The 21,048-nt window shown below is 37.8% G+C and overlaps 1 protein-coding gene across 2 annotated transcripts; it reads left to right on the top strand.

Annotated features, from left to right (window-relative positions):
• The first annotated feature begins 2,592 nt into the window (after positions 1-2,592).
• nrsn1 (neurensin 1) lies at positions 2,593-12,647 on the top strand. 2 transcript variants are annotated; one of them, XM_084435419.1, is made up of 3 exons: positions 2,593-2,820; positions 7,500-7,706; positions 12,042-12,647. In XM_084435419.1, exons 2-3 carry the CDS (start codon positions 7,509-7,511, stop codon positions 12,438-12,440), a joined length of 597 nt encoding a protein of 198 aa, XP_084291545.1. In that variant the 5' UTR covers positions 2,593-2,820; positions 7,500-7,508; the 3' UTR covers positions 12,441-12,647. The 2 variants fall into 2 exon arrangements, with proteins under 2 accessions (XP_084291545.1, XP_084291546.1); XM_084435420.1 differs by having other exon boundaries at positions 2,698-2,810.
• Positions 12,648-21,048: the final 8,401 nt, after the last annotated feature.

Genomic DNA, 21,048 nt, shown 5'->3' with positions numbered 1-21,048 from the left:
GGTATGTATTCTAGTGGACTAGTGATGGGACGAGACCGCCTATGCCGAGTCCGAGTCAAGACCGAGTCTTTGAAGGGTCGAGTCCGAGTCAAGACCGAGTCTTTGTAAGAACAAGTCCGAGTCGAGTCCGAGAAAGCAGAAATCGGTCTCGAGACCGGACTCGAGTACTACATCACTAGTCAACAGGCATCTATTGCCAAAGCCTTTTTGCCTGAAATTATTCACAAATATCATATATTGTGTTGCTATGGTGCTCTAAATGGTTGCTAGGGCGTAGCTTGATAGCTTCACAATGATCCTGAGAGACTGATTGGTCGTCTGAGTAAAATGAGCCCGCCCCCTTGTCTCTATGACACTGTGATCCAGAGTTATGTTCAATACAAAATCCCTATGCAGTTGACCATAGTAGGAAAAACGCATGCTATGGTATTCCAGGGTGACAATATCTAGATAAACCTTAAAAGAGTAATTTTGTATTGAATTTATCTTGCTTTCATATAGCATTACGGTTCATAACATTAAAATGTTCTGTTTTACTTCAGAAATCACTGGCACAATTTACCCCCAATGTATACCCCCAAAGGCACAACTTCCCCCGCACCAGGGGCAAGTTGTGCCATGAGACCACTTTTTTCCCAAGAGCTATATTTCTGAAACAATTTATTTCAGATCCAAAGTTATTGTTCTCAGGGATGCAACACATCCTGAAATATATGTACATCCTTAAGTTGAAGGCATTACTGCCATGGCCTCACTTTAAAGTCACTTTGAGTAAAAACTGGCACAACTCAACCCACTTTCCCCTATGCACCATTAAAGTTTCGTCGTGGCCACATTAAGGCAGTAACGTTAAATACGGTGTTCACATGGAAATCTCTGCTGCTGGGTAACATCGGACGGAAAACGGTAAAACGAGCATCTTTCATTCGACGACTTGTGGTTGCATCTCGGGACAAAACACCATTGTCAAACTACAGTCTCTCCAGAGAAATAAAGAACTGGTAATCGGTTACCTAATATCACATAATTCTGTGTACAACAATATTTGGAAAAACTACAATTTGAAAAGACTAAATATATAACGTTATGTATAACTGAAAGGTAAACTTCTAAGAACGTGAGGCTGAAACGAACTTTATTATGAAAGTTTATGTTCTCGAGAACACTACAAATACTGTGCAACCTGCACAACAAAAAATGACATGTACAGACCAGAGGATAATAACATATGAATTAATATATAGAAGGGGGAAATTAAAAATTACACAGTTCCTTCAGGGGATGAAATGTTCTTGTAGCCTTCATATTTTTGGAAACGCGGGCTAGTGAGAGATTTCCTGTTTGTCATGATGACGTCTAAAGTCTCCGCCAAAGGATGTAGTCCCTTTTAGCAACTTGTTAGCAACCACCGTTTTTAAGACACAATAAAGTTAAAAAAAATCACAAGCATAACTGGTGTGTTTTATGTCATAGATCAAAACGTGAAAATATTTAGAGGCTTTGTTAACCACAGACCTTATTTCAGCCGATTTAGCAAAAACCCATTCAAAAAACCCATAGACTTTAGGGCGAGGGAACCGGAAGTGCTAAAATGCTAACTCACTTCCGCGTTTTAGCCTACAAAGTGACGTCATAACTTCGGCACTCTATTAGGCTAAATGAATAAAAATCTCATGAATTTAAAACTCATTTTGAAGTTCTTCGACCCGCTCATATATGTGCAAAATTCCACATGAAGTGATTTTTTACGAACACTCAACCTCTGTGTGTGTTTTTATATATATATATATATATATATATATATATATATATATATATATATATATATATATATACATATATATATATATATTTAAACGTTATATGTCTATATAATGTTTATATTTATGACAACGTTGTGAGGACGTGGTAAAGTTCCATTTTTTATGTCATTTGTAATGTCACGCTGACCAAATGACGACTAATGACGTCGTCACAACGTACTGTTAGCTGGGTTTTACACTTATCTTTGTCTTCGCATTCTGCTAATTCGCATTCTGTTCTATGATTTAATAATATTATTAGTTATGTGTGAGATATTGCAAGCATGTACTATTACATGCTTTTGTTGGATGATAAACTTAATGTTCACTATACACTGATTAAGAGAAGGAACTGCAGGTTAGACATTTTGAAAATGTTTGACTTTTTGCAATATTTCAGCAACCAAGAAAATGTAGTTTTATGATTTGTGACTTTGCTAATATAGCAAATGTATTATCTCATTATTCATATAGGTAGAGCTTTTTAAATATAATGCTGGAAAATAAAAGCATAACATGCAAATGTTTTATTAAACTATTTAATTTTTTTATTGCATGACAAAAATAAAATGTGGCATTTTTCTAGCCTACCTATATGGGCTACCTTTTGATATAGGCCTACATATGAAAAAATCTGATATTTATTATGCAATTATGGTGCAATTACAAATTTGTACAAGCTTAAATGGGTTTAATCACAATGCAAAAAATAGTCAACCTAGTTCTTCTGGATATTTAATAGGATTGAAGGGAATCACCTCCCCTTTAGTATTAAATAGTGATATGATTTAGTATTCCGAGGAGTAACATATGAGTAAGGACAGAGCAGCTTCTTTCACTTGATAAGGGATTTAAACCTCATTAAAAATGCATCACATACTTTTCCAGGTGACTCAGAGAAGCATCTGATCAGAATAGACTCCCACCTCTGTGGATTTAACGCATGCGCATTGCGTCACAGAGTCGTCGGCTGTGGAGAGTGAAGAGCAGCGATCGCGCTCCAGCCCGGTAATGACAGGTATATTTACTTTTATATTTTATGCGCAAAACACTGATCTATCAAAGCCTCTCGAGGTCACTTATACAGCTCTTATAGCAGATATCATCGTTGTTATGTCTGTCACGAAGGACACATTTGATGGGTAAGAGTCGTAAGACTGTGACTGCTGGATGAATCTACAAATATAGTGATCATCAAATGTGTAAAATGATGCTGTTTTGTGCTGTATTGTTTGATAAGGACGACACGTTTTTAAAAACATTCGTTGGTGCATCGGACATGCCAGCAGCTATTAATATATTTTCAGATTTCTAATGAGGGGATTGTCGCCTGTCGGGTACAGAGTGTCTCAGTTGTTCAGGAACATCAGATGACATGAAGAGCTTGGGATGACGTCGTCTTTGACGTTTTACTGCTCTTTCATCACAGGAAAACCTACAGCTTGCTTGACACAGATGCTCTCAAAACAAATTCAAAGACATTGACAAATTCGGGTCAATTATTATTTGTTACTGATAATAATATAATTTATAATGAATCAGATGTATGATATTTAGAAAGAATCCAGAATGTATGCATTTTCATTTGAAGTATAGGCTATCATCCAGAGACGGTGGTTACAGTTGTTGTATCAAGAAGACTTGATCATGACATTTATGGAGCCCAAATAGATAGCAAATGTCTGTTTCTGGAAATACATATCCCATTTATTTTCTCCATTGGGGAATAGATTTTTTAAAAACAATATTATAAACTGTCAAAGGCAGAACTACTGTGAGCTACGAGGTTGTTCAGTGGTATTTGCTTTTGTTGAAGGCATCCGCCCACATTATTTCCTTTTTGTTATATATATATATATATATATTCATGCTCAACAGCAGAATTCCTTGTGAGAAACTACATTACTCATGATTCTGCAAAGAAATCTCCACCAATCAGATAATCAGGACAAGGAAATCAAAATAACACTTCACCTCCCTGACTTCAATTGAAGCCCTGCGAATGACATAATTGAGTTGGTCTCCCTACGCTCTCGAAGTTCTTAAATATTTGTATGAATTTTTACAATAAATGTCAAATATATTGTTTCTATATACATAATCAACATCTTTAAATCAATAGTTCTATATTTCCTCATCGTTTTAACCTCAATTGTCGGTCACAATGCTTCATGGGATTGTAGGTCTTTCTTGTATTTGTCTTTTTGTCTGATTTTCAAATATTTTTGTCTTTGCTACAAGTCAAAGTTTGTAATGTTGTGATTTATCTCGTAGCTAGTTAGTTTGGTTCATGGATTATAATGTTTAAACCAATATTTATTTATTTTTCTATGGAACAAAAATGTATATAAAAAAATTCAGAACCAACACCACTGAAAAAAGTGGACAGGCACTGATGCTCTCTATAACCAAACGTTTTAGCTTATGTTGTTATAAAGTAATGGTATTGAAATTTTACTGACGATGGGTAAATTTGGCTTCATTTTCTGTATCTTTGCATGACACGACTTTAATTACAAAATGGGCTGAAATATTAAAATGAAACAACTGATATTGTCAAAAGAGAGCTATGCTGAAGGGCAGCTGAGTCATTTCCTCATGGGTTTCAGCAGGTACACACTGAGTCGTGATTTAATTACAGCGCTCTGCTGGAAGCTAACAGCCTTATTTACCCCTGTGCTCCCATCACGCAAACCATCCTTTAAAAATGCTAATATCTGAACCTCAACAGAAATAACTCACCCTGAAAACCATATGGTGTTTGAACACATCTAGCATATGACAGAAGATCAGAGCTGTTTTTCCTGCACACCAGTGTGACTGTTGGCATGAAACAGAAGTTGTGATAGTCTTTTATTCCCTACTGTAACATATATCCAAGTGAAACAACAACAACAACAAAAAGTAGGACAGGACTTGATTTTGTCCAAGAGGAATTGATTGGACGTTTGTGGTTTGCTATTGGTCGATCTCATGTGAGTGACAGGTTGCCCCACCCATTATTAGTCAGTTATTTATGTATTCATTAATTTACTTAAACTACATGGTCTTGTAATTAGAGATGCACCAATCTACTGGCCAGGGTCCGGAATTTGACTATTTTCCGCATGATCGGCCCGGACTGGTAACTGGCCGGTCAGTCTCACATCTTTCCGATTCCAAGCCGGTCCGTTTTGTTGCCAGCGGCACAGGCAATAACGCCAGCTGTGCGTTCTTTATTGATAGAAAAATATCCATATTTAAATCTTTATAAACTAAAACAAAATGACTAGTTTCCGGCAGACGGCCTACGCAAATCCACTTATGGCAAAAGAGGAACTTCTGAACATGAACGCGGAAGTGTAGAGGAAAGAGCAAAACAAACACCGGTCACGAATTCGAAGTCTAAAACAAGAATTTTTTAAAGAAAAATATCGGAGGATTTCGTTATAAGATAAGAGGAGCTTGAGTTTGTTGCTCAGCCCTATTTGTTTGACCCACTAGATGCATCTAAGATGTTGTTGTAGGCTTACGCTACTACATCCTATACGTCATACATCGCGTCAGGGGTTACTCTTTTGTCTCAGGTTGACTTGCGTCTACCGGAAGCTAGTTATTTAGTTTATAAAGTTTTAAATATTGAATTTTTTTATTACAAAAACCCATCGCTGCTCTTCAGAAGGCCTTTTATTAACCCCCCTGGAGCCGTATGGATATATTTTATGATGGATGGATGCACGGTTTTGGACTTCAAAATGAGGAGCGCCATTCACTACCATTATAAAGCTTGGAAGAGCCAGGATATTTTTTAATATAACTCCGATTGTGTGTTTGAAAGAAGAAAGTCACATACACCTAGGATGGCTTTAGGGGGAATAAATCATGAAATAATTTTCATTTTTGGGTGAACTATCCCTTTAAAGTGACAGCAGTCTAATATTCCTGCTGCTGTCTGTCATGTTAATAAAAGAACAAAAGACAAAGAAAATCAAAGAAAACTTTTGTAACTAATTGTAAGCATTACTCTGTATTTAGTTTTACAATGAATACTATACAGTATTATTTTACATTTGATTACTTTAAATTCTGTAGTATTTCTTACCTGAATGTACTGTACACCCACCTGAAAAACTTAAAGCCAGGTTTATTTCATATCTCTTTATTCTATTGCATTTATTTATGCTGTTGTTCGATTAGTTTTTTTGTTAATTAGTACTGTCTTTTTTTTTTATTTTATTTTATGAAAATAACATTTAGCATGAAGAAAAGTAGATGTTTGTATATGCTATCAATAGGGAATGTGAAGGTGACGTCACGCCGTGTTGCATTATGCGTCCGCCGCCATATTTAGAGGATCGCGCCCTATCCCGCTCTACCCGCTGTATTTGAATTCGTGTGTAGGAGGCTGTTTTTGGATTTTCTGTCGAGTTTTTAATAACAGCGTTATTGTTGGTCAGTGTTGCTCGATCAAGAACTGCCATAGCAGGTCACACGATCGTTCAGGGAGGAAAAAACGTTACACATAATCTGGGATGGGCAAAGATACATCAGTCTATTTTGAAGGGATGTATAGCTTAAACTCCTGCAAAGTGTACGCACTCAATTCAAAAACAAGGTTAACGATGTCCAGATTTGTGAGCGGAGGTTAGTGCGTCTGGATCTGTAACGTTAATCCAGTCTTGGGCTGCTAAATAATATGGATCAACTTTGTTTATCGCGGACAGTTTGTCCAAATAACGTTTTTGGCAGTGGCATTTAGTTTCTCCCGATAGGGTCCCTTCTCTTTTTCTTTAAATTGCTTCTGTTCTTCAATTTTACCTCGTTTTAGCCAAACACAGCCACTATTACATGTCATAGCAATGGGCGGCGAAAAGGTAAACATCGTGCCTGCAAACATGGCGCCCACGTCCCATAATGCAACACTGCGTGAAGTACCTTCACATTCCCTAATAGTTCTTTGAAAGAAAATCGGAATCGGCAAAAATTGGTATTGGTACTGTAGAGCCCCTTTCACACAGCGCGATGATCCCGGCAAATTGCCGGGAAATCGCCAGAACGCCTTCTGTGTGAACGCAAACACGACCCGGGAATGATGCCGGCATCGATGCCGGGTTGAGGACCTAGTAACATTACCGTGTTCAGTCCCGGAACGCGCGCTGTGTGAACAAATGCCGTAATAATGCCGTGTCGTAGTGATGACGCTGAAGCCGGGATCGTTCGCCAGCTGTGAAACGGTGCGTAAATGCGCAAGTTTATGATCGAATCAGAGCAAAAAATGCACAATTGTGGTTTCTCATGAGAGAAATCGCAGCTCATAAGCAAACTTAAGACACTGCTGAGACATTACATGTCACGTATGTCACGTGTCTTTACGGGATTTGTACGTGTGTGTGAAAGCACTCTCTGATTCCGGAAAATCACTGGCAGTGTGAATGAACCAAAATCAAACGAACCCGGGTCAAATCTCGTGTCACTTTATCCGTGTATTTTCCGGAATCTCTGTGTGAAAGGGGCTTAGGTCACACTTAAAAAACTAAAAAAAAACTAAAATCAGAATCGGCCAAGAAAATCGCATTCGGTGCATCTGTACTTGTAATCTGACCACTGTTTGTTGAGATTGGTTATTTCCCGACTGTTAATTTGAGCACAAAATGCATTTTATAAATGTCCATGTTGCATAACTAAATGACTGTGTTTCGTTTGTGTGTGTGTGTGCAGATGTGAAGGATGACTTCTTGCTCAGAGATCTGTGGGTCGGATTACGCTGAGCAGAGCCACGGTGCACTCAGCAGCGGTCACCAGGGTTACGGGGTGCGTTCCTACTTGCACCAGTTTTACGAGGAGTGCACCGCTTCCATCTGGGAGCGCGATGAAGATTTTCAGACACAGAGATCGCCTAATCGCTGGAGCTCTGTGCTCTGGAAGGTGAGTTTTTGTGAAGGCTGGCCATGTGCTATTTCTATGCAAAAAAGTTGCAGCTGTAAGCCCGTTTTTATGTTTGCATGAATGCAGCCAGACTGTCAGTGTAAAATATTATTTACTTATACACTTATTGTGACCATGAACTGACACTTCGAGTCTATCTGACTGAAATGTAAAGCAACCAAACAGTTTGTTACAGGGAAAAAAAAAACATTCAAACATTTAGACAGAAATGTCAGTTAATGCAACACAGAAGACATTAGCAGAATGTTTTGCCAATCACAAACCTGGTTCTTCCTCCAAAGCTCTCGCTGTATTAACCCAGTCAGACAGATGTCATGTGAAGACAGGCGATCAGATAAGGCTGGGCGAAATCAGTTTTAGCTTTCAACATTTATGAAAACAAGATCATTGAGATTAAACGATTATTGTGCCGCATTGAGTTTTGCAATGATGCTCTCATTTTGTGTTGTGTTCTAAATCCAGCACAGTGAGCAGTGAGTACACCCACTCCCTCTACAGCAATGCGCTTTCACCCCTTAATAAAAGCCTAAACACACTCTCTGCCAAGCTTTGGCATGTTCAGTTTAGCTCAAACCAAGATTATTTACTTTTATTTATTCTTATATTATTCAAGTTATTCAAGTTGAATAAATCCATGATGATGTTTTCAGTGTCAGTGAGTAGTTGTGTTTAATAATGGCGATCTCAATATTGACCAAAATAATCATGATTATCATACCTGCATACCTGAAATTTACCTTTCTTACATTAAAATGGGCCATTGATGTGTGCAAATCTGAGCTTTTATTTGGGGGGAACATTAATGTTTATTTCGACTTTATTTAGAAATGTTAAGATGTCTTTTTCTTTTCTTCTTACCTCCATATGATGACTAATAAAGTCATCATATGGAGTAACCAGGGGTAACCAGGGTAGCTGCTGAATTTCAGTGAATTTGCAAATCTGCTGTTTTTATTCAAACCAATTATATATAACAGACTTATAACATGTTCTTTTATTAGGCTAAAATGTGAGGATTATAATTTTTGTAAAGTTGTTTAAATTGTACTGTAGTTCTTACAGTCATTTTGCAGTTAAGGATGTCATGTTACCACAAACTACTGTACATGTAGGTCTATTCCAATATAAGAATTTCCAGAAACAATTTCAACTGCTGATTACTAGATTTGGTAACACTTAATTTTGAACATTCTGTTGACTATAAGTAACTTTGCAACTACATGTCTACTAACTCTCATTAGAGTATTAGTACAGTAGACTGTCTGCTTAATATCTGCTAACTCTTTATTGTGATGCTCCCCCAACAGAGATTCTACAGACTAGGGGTGTGAATCTTCACTGGTCTCACGATTCAATTAGATTATTACGATTATCACGTCAACGATTCGATTTGATTCGATATCACGATAATGTTGCATCCTCAATTTTACTGCACGTGGCTACATTTTCGTCAATGAATACAAGCAGTCAGATATATGAACTCCCTTTTTATTTGATCTGCTCTAAGAAAGTACACTTCTTGAATGTAGCAATCATCAAACAAAACTTAAGTCTGAACATAGCAGACAACAGGAGCATTTAGAACTAATAAACACTAGTAAATACTAAAAGCGCTTGAAACTGTCCAGTAGTGTACTTAAGTTACAGTCGCATACACACGCTCGTACACATGCTCATGCTGTAAATGTTAAAATAGTGGGCGCATTTTTTATTACTTGCTTTTGTGTTTTGCCTCCCTCTGCCATTTTACGCTAGTAGCGCAAGAAGTGCGTATGTGACGAATGACGTCAGAGAAATGTCTGTAGACTATTATCGACTATGGTCTATTACTGCATCAATGCAAAATCGTCCACGTACGCATTGCGATGCTTCGTAGAAACAATTAATTTCAACACCCCTACTACAGACAATAAGTAACTTTGAAAGTACGTCAACTTATTCTAACCCTAACCCTACCAGTCTACTAATACTCTACTAACACTCTAATGAGAGTTAGTAGACATGTAGGTGCAACACTACTTATAGTCAACAGAATGTGTTAAAGGGACCTTTAAAATAAAGTGAAACCCAATATTTTTGTTTGAAAACAAATCCCCCTCCATCACCTTTTCAGCCGGTCCAAAGCAGCCTCATGATCAGATTAGAACTGCATTTATTGGTCACACTTTATATTAGGTGGCCTTAACTACTATGTACTAACATTAAATACCCACAATAATATGTATTTACTGTGAAACTACAATTACATTATTTATTGCTAATGAGTTTGAGTTATGGTTAAGTTTTGGTTAGGATTAATGGGGTTAGAGTTAGGTTTTGAGGTAATGGTTGGGTCATTGTTAGGGGTAAAGTTAACAGTGTAACTACAAATGTTAATTAAATGCAATTACTTTTTACGCACATGTTGGTGCATTGCAGTGGTGGCTGGTGAATTTTCTAGGTGGGGCTGTGGCATATCAAACAGTTTCAGCAAGCGTTGCAGGTTGCAGTATGATTTATTGCAAAACAGGCAAAGTTCAAGAGAATCTCCTTGACACCTGGTTATTCATAAAATCAGCTATGATGAGTTAATTTACCAGTTTCAATTACATTTTGGATACCTCTATGACCGATTTAAACAAATGAAACAGAGGACAACTATGTACAAGAAAAATCAGTAACACTTTACAATGTTTCATTAGTTAACATTAGTAAACTACTTTAGTTAACATGAACTAAGAATGAACAATACTCCTACAGCATGTATTAATGTTAATGTTAATTTCAACATTAACGCACTATGAAGTAACATGAACAAACAATGAACAACTGCATTTGTATTAACTAACATTAAATACAAATGTATTGCTCATTGTTAGTTCATGTTAGTTAATACATTATCAGATGTTAACAAATGAGGCCTTGTTCTATAAAGTGTTACCAAAAAAAATCAATGTGGTGAAAAAACCTGCATGTTGGTCTGGGCCCAGCTCTTTTACCTTTAGTTTTTCTGCCAAAGTTCTCTTCTCAAACGGACATTGGATTATAGATTTTACAGAGTTAGGTTTGATGACTGTGTCCGCCTTTGTCATGTAGTTAAAATTGCGCCAACAGAGCAGTCCTGATTTTAGCAGTTAAGGGCGATTGAATAAGTGCCCTTGTCGAATTAGATTTGAGGAAGCTGATTGGCAAAATTTTATGTCTTGAATACGTTTATATCTTGAATCAGCAATTGGCTAAACTTCTACAAAGTCCCACCTCCTGGGGGCTCGCTCCACAGCTGCAATTGAGATGTGCAGACGGGGCTTATGGAGAAAGTTTATATTTTGATGATTAGATGATTTTCTACCATATCACATCATATAAATATCAATTTAAATAATTTATAATAATAAAAATAATTTTGTGTGTGTGGTTCAGGGAAGGCGCCCTATATAGGCAAGCCACCACTGGTGCATTTGTAATTACATTTAAAGTAAATTGTATCAAATTTTAAGTACATAGTAGTTAAAGGGATAGTTCACCCAAAAATGAAAATTAGCCCACGATTTACTCATGCTGAAGCCATCTTAAGTGTATATGACGTTCTTCTTTCAGACAAATTCAATCGGAGTTATATTAAAAAATGTCCTGGCTCTTCCAAGCTTTATAATGGGAGTCAATGGGTATATTTTTTTGGAAGTCACTTGATGATGTATGTGTATGACGTAGGATGTAGGAGTAGCACAAGCTTTGACGCCTCTCGTGGTTCAAACAAACAGGGCTGGGCAACCGCATTCGTCATTACGTTGTGCGTCAAGTTCAAGGGTTACTCTTTAGTCGACTTGCGTACAGCCGTCTGCCGGAAGCTAGTTATTTTAGTCGATAAAGTTTTAAATATGGATATTTTTCTTACACGAACGCATCGCTTCACTTCAGAAGACCTTTATTAATCCGCCAGAGCTGTTTCAAGCACTTTTATCATGGATGGATGCGCTTTGATGGGCTTCCCAAAAAATATACCCATTGACTCCCATTATAAAGCTTGGAAGAGCCAGGAAATTTTTTAATAAAACTCTTGATTGTATTCGTCTGAAAGAAGAATGTCATATACACCTAGGATGGCTTCAGGGTGATTAAATCATGGGCTAATTTTCATTTTTGGGTGAACTATCCCTGTGAGGCCACCTAATATGAAGTGTGACCCCAGTTTTCTGCTAGTTCTGTGCAGTCATCAGACGGTCAGTTTGAAGTTGATTCATAAATGAACTTATCCAGCAGATGCCAGTACTGTCATCCTGTTAAAGCCACTGCTGTTGAATAGAGTAATTTGGTTGTTCTTTTACTCTTTGTCAGGTCTCTCTCGCGCTAGGAGCTCTGATTCTGGTAGCGGGGTTATCTGTGCTGCTGGTGGGCTACGCCACGCCGCCTCGACTCGAGGCATTCGGAGAAGATGAGCTGCTCTTCGTGGACGGACGCGCCGTGCGCTTTAACCGGGCACTGGATGCCTGTAAGCTGGCCGGAGCCGTGCTGTTCTGCGTGGGTGGTAGCGGGATGGCGGTGGGGCTACTTCTGGCTGCCTGCTCTCAGGGCAGTTCGAAGGAAGAGCTCCATCTGCAGCAGCGCTTCAAAGAGCGGCTTGCCGAGATCCAGGCCTCCGTTCAGCCCGTCACCCGCGCACCCACCCCGGGGGAGGGCAAGGTGCCCGTGACGCTCTCCAAGGTTCAGAGCGTCCAACCCGGGGCAGAAACCTGACCTCAGCTCTCACCACAGTTAAACGTCAGCAAAACGAGATTACAATGGTTTCGTTCAAAACAACAGTTCCAGGAACAGTAGAGATAGATAACACTGCACTTTCTCCGGCGCAAATCATTCGTCTATATCGACCAAGAGTACAGAGAGTATTTGGTGTTTAACGTAAGCGTACCCCTGTAAATCATCATGCCACAAACGTGGTGCTCCTGAATAGACAAACAGCACAAATATACTTGCGTGCTATGCTGATAACAACGGCTAGGAATCAGAACACCTTTAGGCAGCTGTTCCAAAGAGCAACATATTCTTCAGAGGCGTCTAAGCATGTGCATATTAATACCGAATACGTAAGAATGGTTTCTCTATTACACTCAAATCTTGCAGTGATCCTCGCAGTTTTCGCTACTTCACAGCCTCTCGCTTTAATCACAATTTCCATTGTGATATATGAGATGGAGCTAGTCAGAGTCACTCATAAACAAGCAGAAAGAAGGCTGTGCGTGTTACTGGCTAATTTATCATCGCTGCCTTACTAACACTGTCAACGGAAACTACAATGATTTGTTATTGCTCATTCAAAAACCTTCACGTTGGTTCATTGCCAACACCCAAGGTGCAATTTTTCTCCAAATCTCTCCAAGCGAACGCTTCATGCTCTATTGCTACAGTCAATCAATAGTTAGTTGACATAACACAATGCGTTCCAGACAGCTGAAGCCACAATTTCACATCATGCGATAGCATCTCAATACCACGCATCCCTTCTACTCAAATACATCATTGCTTGCGATATCAAGGGGCGAAAATAGATTAACGTCAAGATACGCCTGTGGGATTATGTAATATCCTCTCATTGTGTAGCACATCATTCTTGCTTCAGCCTCTGTTTTCTCAAGAGGACATTAAGCGCCGTCTTTGTCTGTTGGTAATTACACTCATTGGAGCGGAGCCCATTAGGACTTTCCATGCGCTTCTGCTAATGTTCTGGAGAAAACGCCACTTTTTCTTTCTGTCTGTTTTTTTTTTGTGTGTGTGTGTTTGGATTCTTGGTAGCGTCACTGCTGTTGCACAGTTTCATTTAATTGTTTGTGACACTCATTCCTAAAAACACGATTACTTTGTGCAGGTATTTCTTTTTTTTTATTGTCATATTATTCACTTTGATTAAACATTGTAAACTACTTTCAAGAAGGTTGAGAAGAATGAAAAACAGTAGCCGCTTCTGTGAGTGTAATCTTTTATTTACTGATTATTATGAATTATCGTTGAGCATATTGCATATGCATTCAGATATTTGAAAATGACAAGGCTTGCTAATGAACACATTAATCACAGGATATTTAACAATCTAATCTCTCAGACAGGCCTAAATCAAGTTGAAATATAACATTTATAATATAAGCTGCTTCAAGAATTGATACTTCTTGTTTAAAATTACACTGTATGTGAAATTGTGACTTTGCAGAGGTGTGTAGATTACAATGCTGGTTATTATCTCAAACTATCAAAGCTTATTGTTTGGTTTGTGCCGTCTTCTATTTGGAAGGAGAAGGTATTGGAGCTGTTCTTACTCTTGGAACATGTCTTTTGCAGCAAACAGAATAAAAATAACTGTTTGTTACCGTCAAAGTCTGTTTTTCTTGTTTGCTCTGAATTTGCACATTGCAATGATCATTGAAGAGATACCAATTAATCACAGTACATAAAAAGTCCCTATCATTCATGTAATGCATTCATTAATTGCATAATACTGACTATCACTTATTGTCATAATGGTATAACAAGTGTGGTCATGTTAGGTAAGTTTCAACGTAGTTCTGCGGGCAAAAATGTCCATCAATTACAGATTACATGGTTTCCTATTAAAATTACTATTCTAACATTTTCCTGTACGAAATATATATATATATATATATTTTTTTTTTTTTTTTTTTTTTTGTGGGTTTCAAACCTCAGATACAACTTATTAAACTTGTGTGCAAGCTGGTTGTCACATCTATAACCTTCAAGTGTCACCTTAGAGTTCCTATCATTCTTTATGCCAGCAATAGTTTCCATACCTTTCCAAGTGATATATTGCTTTCCACCAGCTCTCTCTCAATCTTCCCCTTACAATGCTGCTTTGCTTTCATTATTTAAATTTTCCCTTCCTTTTTTTTTATCCTGTAGAAATCTGGGAGGTTACCCTCCTTGGAATGCATACCTTTTCTTTGTTAACAACACCTTAAAGGGTTAGTTCACCCAAATATTAAAATTCTGTCATCATTTACTCACCCTCAAGTCGTTTGAAACCTGTAAGACTTCCGTTCATCTTCAGAACACAAATGAGGATTTTTTTTATAAAATCTGAGCCAGTTTTGTACTCTTCACTATACGCAACTACCAGCCTGACGCTTCAAAAAGTTCATAAAGAGATCGTAAAACTAATATCAATTGAGCTTTTTAGTCCATATTTTCTGAAGAGACTCGATTGCTTTATGAACAGTTAAATTCAGTCAAATTAAATTGAGGCTTTTATCCACATATAAACATTGATCAGCGAACATAAACAGAAGCTCAACCAAACCTGCTTGACACACGAAAACAAATCTCATTGGTTATGAGAAAAACCTGTCATCATTTACTCACCCTCAGGATGTTCCAAACCTGTATGAATTTCTCCTGCTGAACACAAAAGAAGATATTTTCAAGAATGTCGGTAACCAAACCAGTCTATGAAAAAACAGTATGGAAGTCAATAGGGTCCATCAACTGTTTGGTTACCCATATTGTTCAAAATATCTTATTTTCTGTTCAGCAGAAGAAATAAATTCATGCATGTTTGGAACAGCTTAAGGGTGAGTAAACTATGACAGAATTTTCATTTTTGGGTGAACTATCCCTTTAATAAATGACTTGTGTTGCTAAACGGTATGCAATTCATTTTTAAAGTATATTGTATGATGGAGAAAATGTTGTATTACTGTAACTTTAAAGCTCTTTCTGGTTATGCTATGTTAGCCATTTGACAGAATAGTGTTGTCTCCTATGCATGGTACAAAAATGTTACTCGCATTAAATCAAGAAAACAAGAGATTCAAACAGTAAGACAAACCTTGTTGAGCTATATAATATAACAATGATTATTTTTCTGTTGATGAGGTATCCAAACAGTTGCTCACCTTTCTAATAAAACAACATATTAAAGTGTCTGTGGTGTTTTCATGGTTTCTACAAAAGTAAAACCAGAAATCGAGGGAAACACGGATATGATGTCACTGACAGGCGGTGCAATGAGGAGGGACGTTACAGTGGTTAAAACAGCTTATTTCTCTGGATTTAAACATTGTTAGAAACATTTGGGATAACGCAAGTACACAAGTCAACAAACTATATAACACTGTGCTAGTGGGTTTTGGATATTTTAACGAAACCTTACATATTGTGCCTTTAAACTGTGTTCTCAGCCAATTTGTTTCCTGTTGTGCTTTTGATCAGTTCAGTCGAGGGAGAGCAACTGCGCAATCCGACACGGCTGCCTCGCTGGCGGGAGTTATTTGATATATGTCAGCATGACATTAGAGCAAGTCAGAAAACTGCTGCATCCGAAAACCTGACTTGTTGCCTCGCTGCCCTGTCAGGCAATGACTTAGCAAGCAGTATTTGTGCATGAAGATACCTCACAAAACTGATTTCAGACAGACTTCTGAGGCAGCGTAACAATGCAAAACAGAGAGAGCTTTGGTGACAACAAATTGAATATTTAATTACTACAATTCTAACTTCTCGCTAGAAATGTCATCAAAAGTGGGAAAAGTTGATACAAATGTACATTTTACACAAAGTGACCACAAACTTCAAATTTCAGACGCCATCTTTATTTTTTAGCTCAACAGTCAGGGAAAGGAAAGCACAAGATTGTGGGATATCAAAGGCAGCAAAGGATTTATCTATGCTGCCTTCAAATCAATCAGATGAAGGTATCTCAGGAGACAGGATGTGGCATGATCATTGGATTCGGACTTGTCTCGTCTTGTCTTTTTCAGTGTCCGAACGTAGCCCACTTTTAGAACCTGTATGCGTCTTTCGGTGATCACATGTGATTGGTTCTGTGCAGATTTTGCTCATCACAAACAAACCTATTGAATCATTGGCTGCATCCGAAAACTGATAAATGCTGCCTTCGGAGGATGCATTCCAAGGTGGGAATGCATCAAGGCACGTCCGAATGCAATGTTAGTTTCACTTCCTGTCTCCTGAAATTCCTTCATCTGATCGATTTTTTAAGGCAGCATAGATGTATCCATCGCTGCCTCTGATATCCCACAATCCTCGGCTTTCCATTCTGTGAAAGCTGAGCTAGAAAAACTGAGCCAGGTGTGGGCCGGATCTGGACCGACACGTTGTTGCTGTCTGGGGCCTGATAAGGCAGCGAGGCAACACGTCAGCTGCCTAAGTTTTCGGACGCAGCCATTGACTCTATTCAATCAAAAATGGCGAGTCATTGAAAAAGGAAACATCACTTTGTGTTGCTGAGAGATGCAACTTTTTTGCTTTGTTTGAAACTATTTTTGTTTGTCAGTTTAATAATGAAGGCAGTTCCGGGAGGCTTGAATGCTGCTGGCCTGCTCTTCAGAGCGCTGTGATGGCTGTGACAAGGGAAGTAAAAGAGTTGAAGGTGCTGTCTCGCAGAATTATTATGAACAAGTTGTCGGACACACGCTGATAATTGATTGAGAAATGAGAAATTATGCCAGGGGCCAATTTTAAACAACTAAAATATTGCAAAAGGGCACTTATCAGACTCAGAGGCCAAAAGGGCAGGTGCTTGAGCACCACTCCCTCGAGATTTCAACGATTTAAGTAAACAAAACAAACAGGTATCGTATCAATTTCAGTATCAGCAGCGAGTAATCCTCACAATATGGCGCAACTATCCCAGCAAGTGGCATGACATATCTTTACATCTCTTGTTCTGAGGAACAAAGTCATGGATTGTGAGATATAAAGTCACAGTTATGAGTTTATACTCTGCAATTGTGAGATAAAAAGTCACAATTATTATTAATATGTTTATTACGTGGTGGAAACCATAGCTTCCATAGTATGAAATATGTTATAGTGAGTGATGTCTCGCTGTTTTCCAGTGTGTGAGTGAGTCAGTGGGCTAGAAATAGATGTTCATTTCAGTGAGTCATGCTAAATATCTCCTGCTGCTGTCTCTCAGATGAAGAGATGACTCACTCACACTGTTCACCTAAGCAGCATAAATGCAGCACCATCTACAAGAATTCTTGTCAGCTGTATGTGTGTGTCTGTGGAAGGTATCGCATATGTTGAGATGGTTGTTATGATTTAGCCTTGGTCAACAAACAAGTCAATATAATCCACCAAAGCAGTTAGTTTAACACTGATGGAAATGTCTATTATAGGGTGACCTGTTATTCATCTTTTTTTAGACTGCAGAAACCTCTCTAATTACTCTGGTTTATATTCCCAATTAAAAATAATAATAATAAAAATAAAATAAAATACATAGCATATATAACATCATTTGAATATTCATAAGGGGTCTATTTAGGTAAAATTAGAGGAAAAGTAAAAAAAAAAAAAAAAAAAAATTTTTTTCTATTGTGAAACAAATTTTGGAGATTGTTCTTGCTGTTAGTCGATATGACTGCTGAAATCATACGAGGCTTTGTGTGAGGAACAGACTCAAATTAAAATAAATTTCAGTCAGTTCATTATAAACCATTAATTGACTTCAGTTCAGAAGACTTGGAATATGTGCAAGATGAATGAACGACTTTCACTTTCCGTTCTTGTATGTAGCAGCCTGGATATTACCCCCAAAATAATAATAATGTGGGTTTGGAATTTTTCTCATAATTTTAAATCAAAATACTTCAAAAACTTCCCCTCCCTCTTGCAGCAACATCTCTTCTCTTCTCTGATGATGTGTTTACTGGTGTGAGGGCGGGGCAACCTGTCAATCACATGAGATCGACCAATAGCAAACCACAACCATCCAATCAATTCCCCATGACTGACAAAATCAAGTGACCTGTATGGCGTTATTTTTTAGTCAAAAGTTATGAGCGTGTAAGACATGCTCACGAGCACATTATGTTATTTCACACGCGCAAAAATGAACCTTCAGCTGGCATGATAAAAGTACTCGCGCACAAATTCAACAACCGAGAGGTGTACAGGTAGCTGCGAGCGAGCGCCTGGCATACGCTCATAGGTTAACTCTGCTTGTACAGAGGGCTTCTGCTGCCGGAATGCTGTTTTGCTCGCGCAGTGGATTTCTGCTCGCTCAGCTGATTTCTGCTCCCTCGAGTCTACATGACTTTTGACAATTTGGGGGCGGAAACCAAGGAGGGCACTGACCCTCTTATGATTGGTAATGAGAGCTGTCAATCAAGGTACCGCTGAACCATAGGTCATAGCAGTGTGAGGACGACAGCGCCAGCCTGACAGTCTGATGCCGGAAGTGGGCGGGGTCAAAGTCTGATGCCGGAAGTGGACGGAGTTCATGTTTAACACGGTAGAACAAGGAAAAGAAGAAGAGAAGAAGCTAAAAATAAGTTATATCTTTGTTGGATACAACATACTTAACGTTACGCTTATACAAAACGGCTCTAAGTATTTTGTAAGTTAATATTCAACAATACTATTGATCTGTCATTGACACCATTATATGAGAACTGAACTGAGCTGGATGATAACATCACAGTTTTCTCCAGAATGGCTAACGTAACGTTATATAGATTAATTAACTGAATGAATAACTTTTTTACAACAGAAATGAATCAACACTGAACCTACTTAAGCTGGATTATGACACTATTTTGTTCTAGATCTGCCGAGACAAACTTTGTTGCATTATTTCCCTATCTGTGTAAAGCTGCTTTGAAACAATCTGTATTGTAAAAAGTGCTATATAAATAAAGGTGACTTGACTTAATAAATGTGACTAAGTGAGAATTGTGACGATGGCACTTGATTATGTATTGTTATTTTACAGCTGGATTGTATCACTTTGTTAGGTTACATATTTATGGTTTGTGGTTTAATTTGTTGTTAAGCGTTGTATTTTATAGAATTTGTTAAATTTTCTGTCCATGAGAATTGCATTAATTGTATTTTATTTCACCTACAGAACCACATAATTCAGAGAGGTTCAGCGCTAAAAGCTTTGGAGCAACGCACAACATGCTGCAGAAATGTTCACTGCCCTTTTTGTGATAGCAGTATTTTTAAACAGACAAAAAGGGACAAATTGAATAATCACATTAAAATCCACTTTAAAAAGGCTGTTGTTCATGGAGGTATGAACATCTGGAGTTATTTTTTAATATACAGTGGCAATAGATATTATTTTACATTTATCCATTTGGCAGACGCTTTTATCCAAAACGACTTGCTTTGCATTTCAAGGTACACATATTTAATAGTAGTCCCTTTGGAATTAGATGGTTTTCTGCATGATTTAGACAAAATATTAAATTATCTTCATTAACGTCTAAAGGTTACACAAACAATCCACACTGAAACTTAAGCAAACAAAACACAAACAATGATATATTTCTGTGTTTATATTTTGTTATAATATTTTATATCTGTGAATGCATCCCATTAAACATGCAAACACATAGGATAAGTTTGAGTAGGGTTGGAATTAAAAGAGATGAAAGGCGCCTCAGGATTAACTCCATTTGTATGGAGTTTTGATTTATTTGATTTATTTTTCACTTGAGAATTATTGTTAAATGTGTGCCTGCATAACTTTTATAAGATTTATTTTCTTTGGTTTGATTTGATTTTTTATAACTTATTTATTATTTAGTTTGATTTTGTATTTTTATTTAATTACTATTATTTATTTGGAGCAATTAAATCAAATGTTCAAACGCTCAACCTTTGTTTTCATATCATTATTTTGTTTTAAACTTTGTTCAATTTATATTGTTAATCATTTGACTCAACAAATGGATAAAGTATAATTTTAACTTTTAAAAAACTATTAACATTTGTTAATAGTAGTATATTGTATTTTGTTAATAGGACAAAACATAATTCTTATATTTTATCATTTTTGAGATATTACATTTTCAATTAAATCGTTTAAATGCCTTGCTGCGCCCACTTCTGGCATCGGACTTTGACCCCGCCCACTTCCGGCATCAGACTGTCAGGCTGGCGCTGTCGTCCTCACACTGCAATGACATATGGTTCAGCGGTACCTTGATTGACAGCTCTCATTACCAATCATAAGAGGGTCAGTGCCTTCCTTGGTTTCCGCCCCCAAATTGTCAAAAGTCATGTAGACTCGAGGGAGCAGAAATCAGCTGAGTGAGCAGAAATCCACTGCGTGAGCAAAACAGCACTCCGCGAGCAGAAGCCCGCTGCACGCGAGCAGGATTCCTCTGTACAAGCAGAGTTAACCTATGAGCGTATGCCAGGCGCTCGCTCGCAGCTACCTGTACACCTCTCAGTTGTTGAATTTGTGCGCAAGTACTTTTATCATGCCAGCTGAAGGTTCATTTTTGCGCGTGTGAAATAACATAATGTGCTCGTGAGCATGTCTTACACGCTCATAACTTTTGACTAAAAAATAACGCCA

Source organism: Rutilus rutilus, assembly GCF_951802725.1.
Source record: "Rutilus rutilus genome assembly, chromosome: 17".
In the NCBI taxonomy this organism is placed as follows: Eukaryota; Metazoa; Chordata; class Actinopteri; order Cypriniformes; family Leuciscidae; genus Rutilus; species Rutilus rutilus.
Note: the sequence above shows the minus strand (reverse complement) of the source record. Positions and strands in the feature narration are given on the sequence as shown.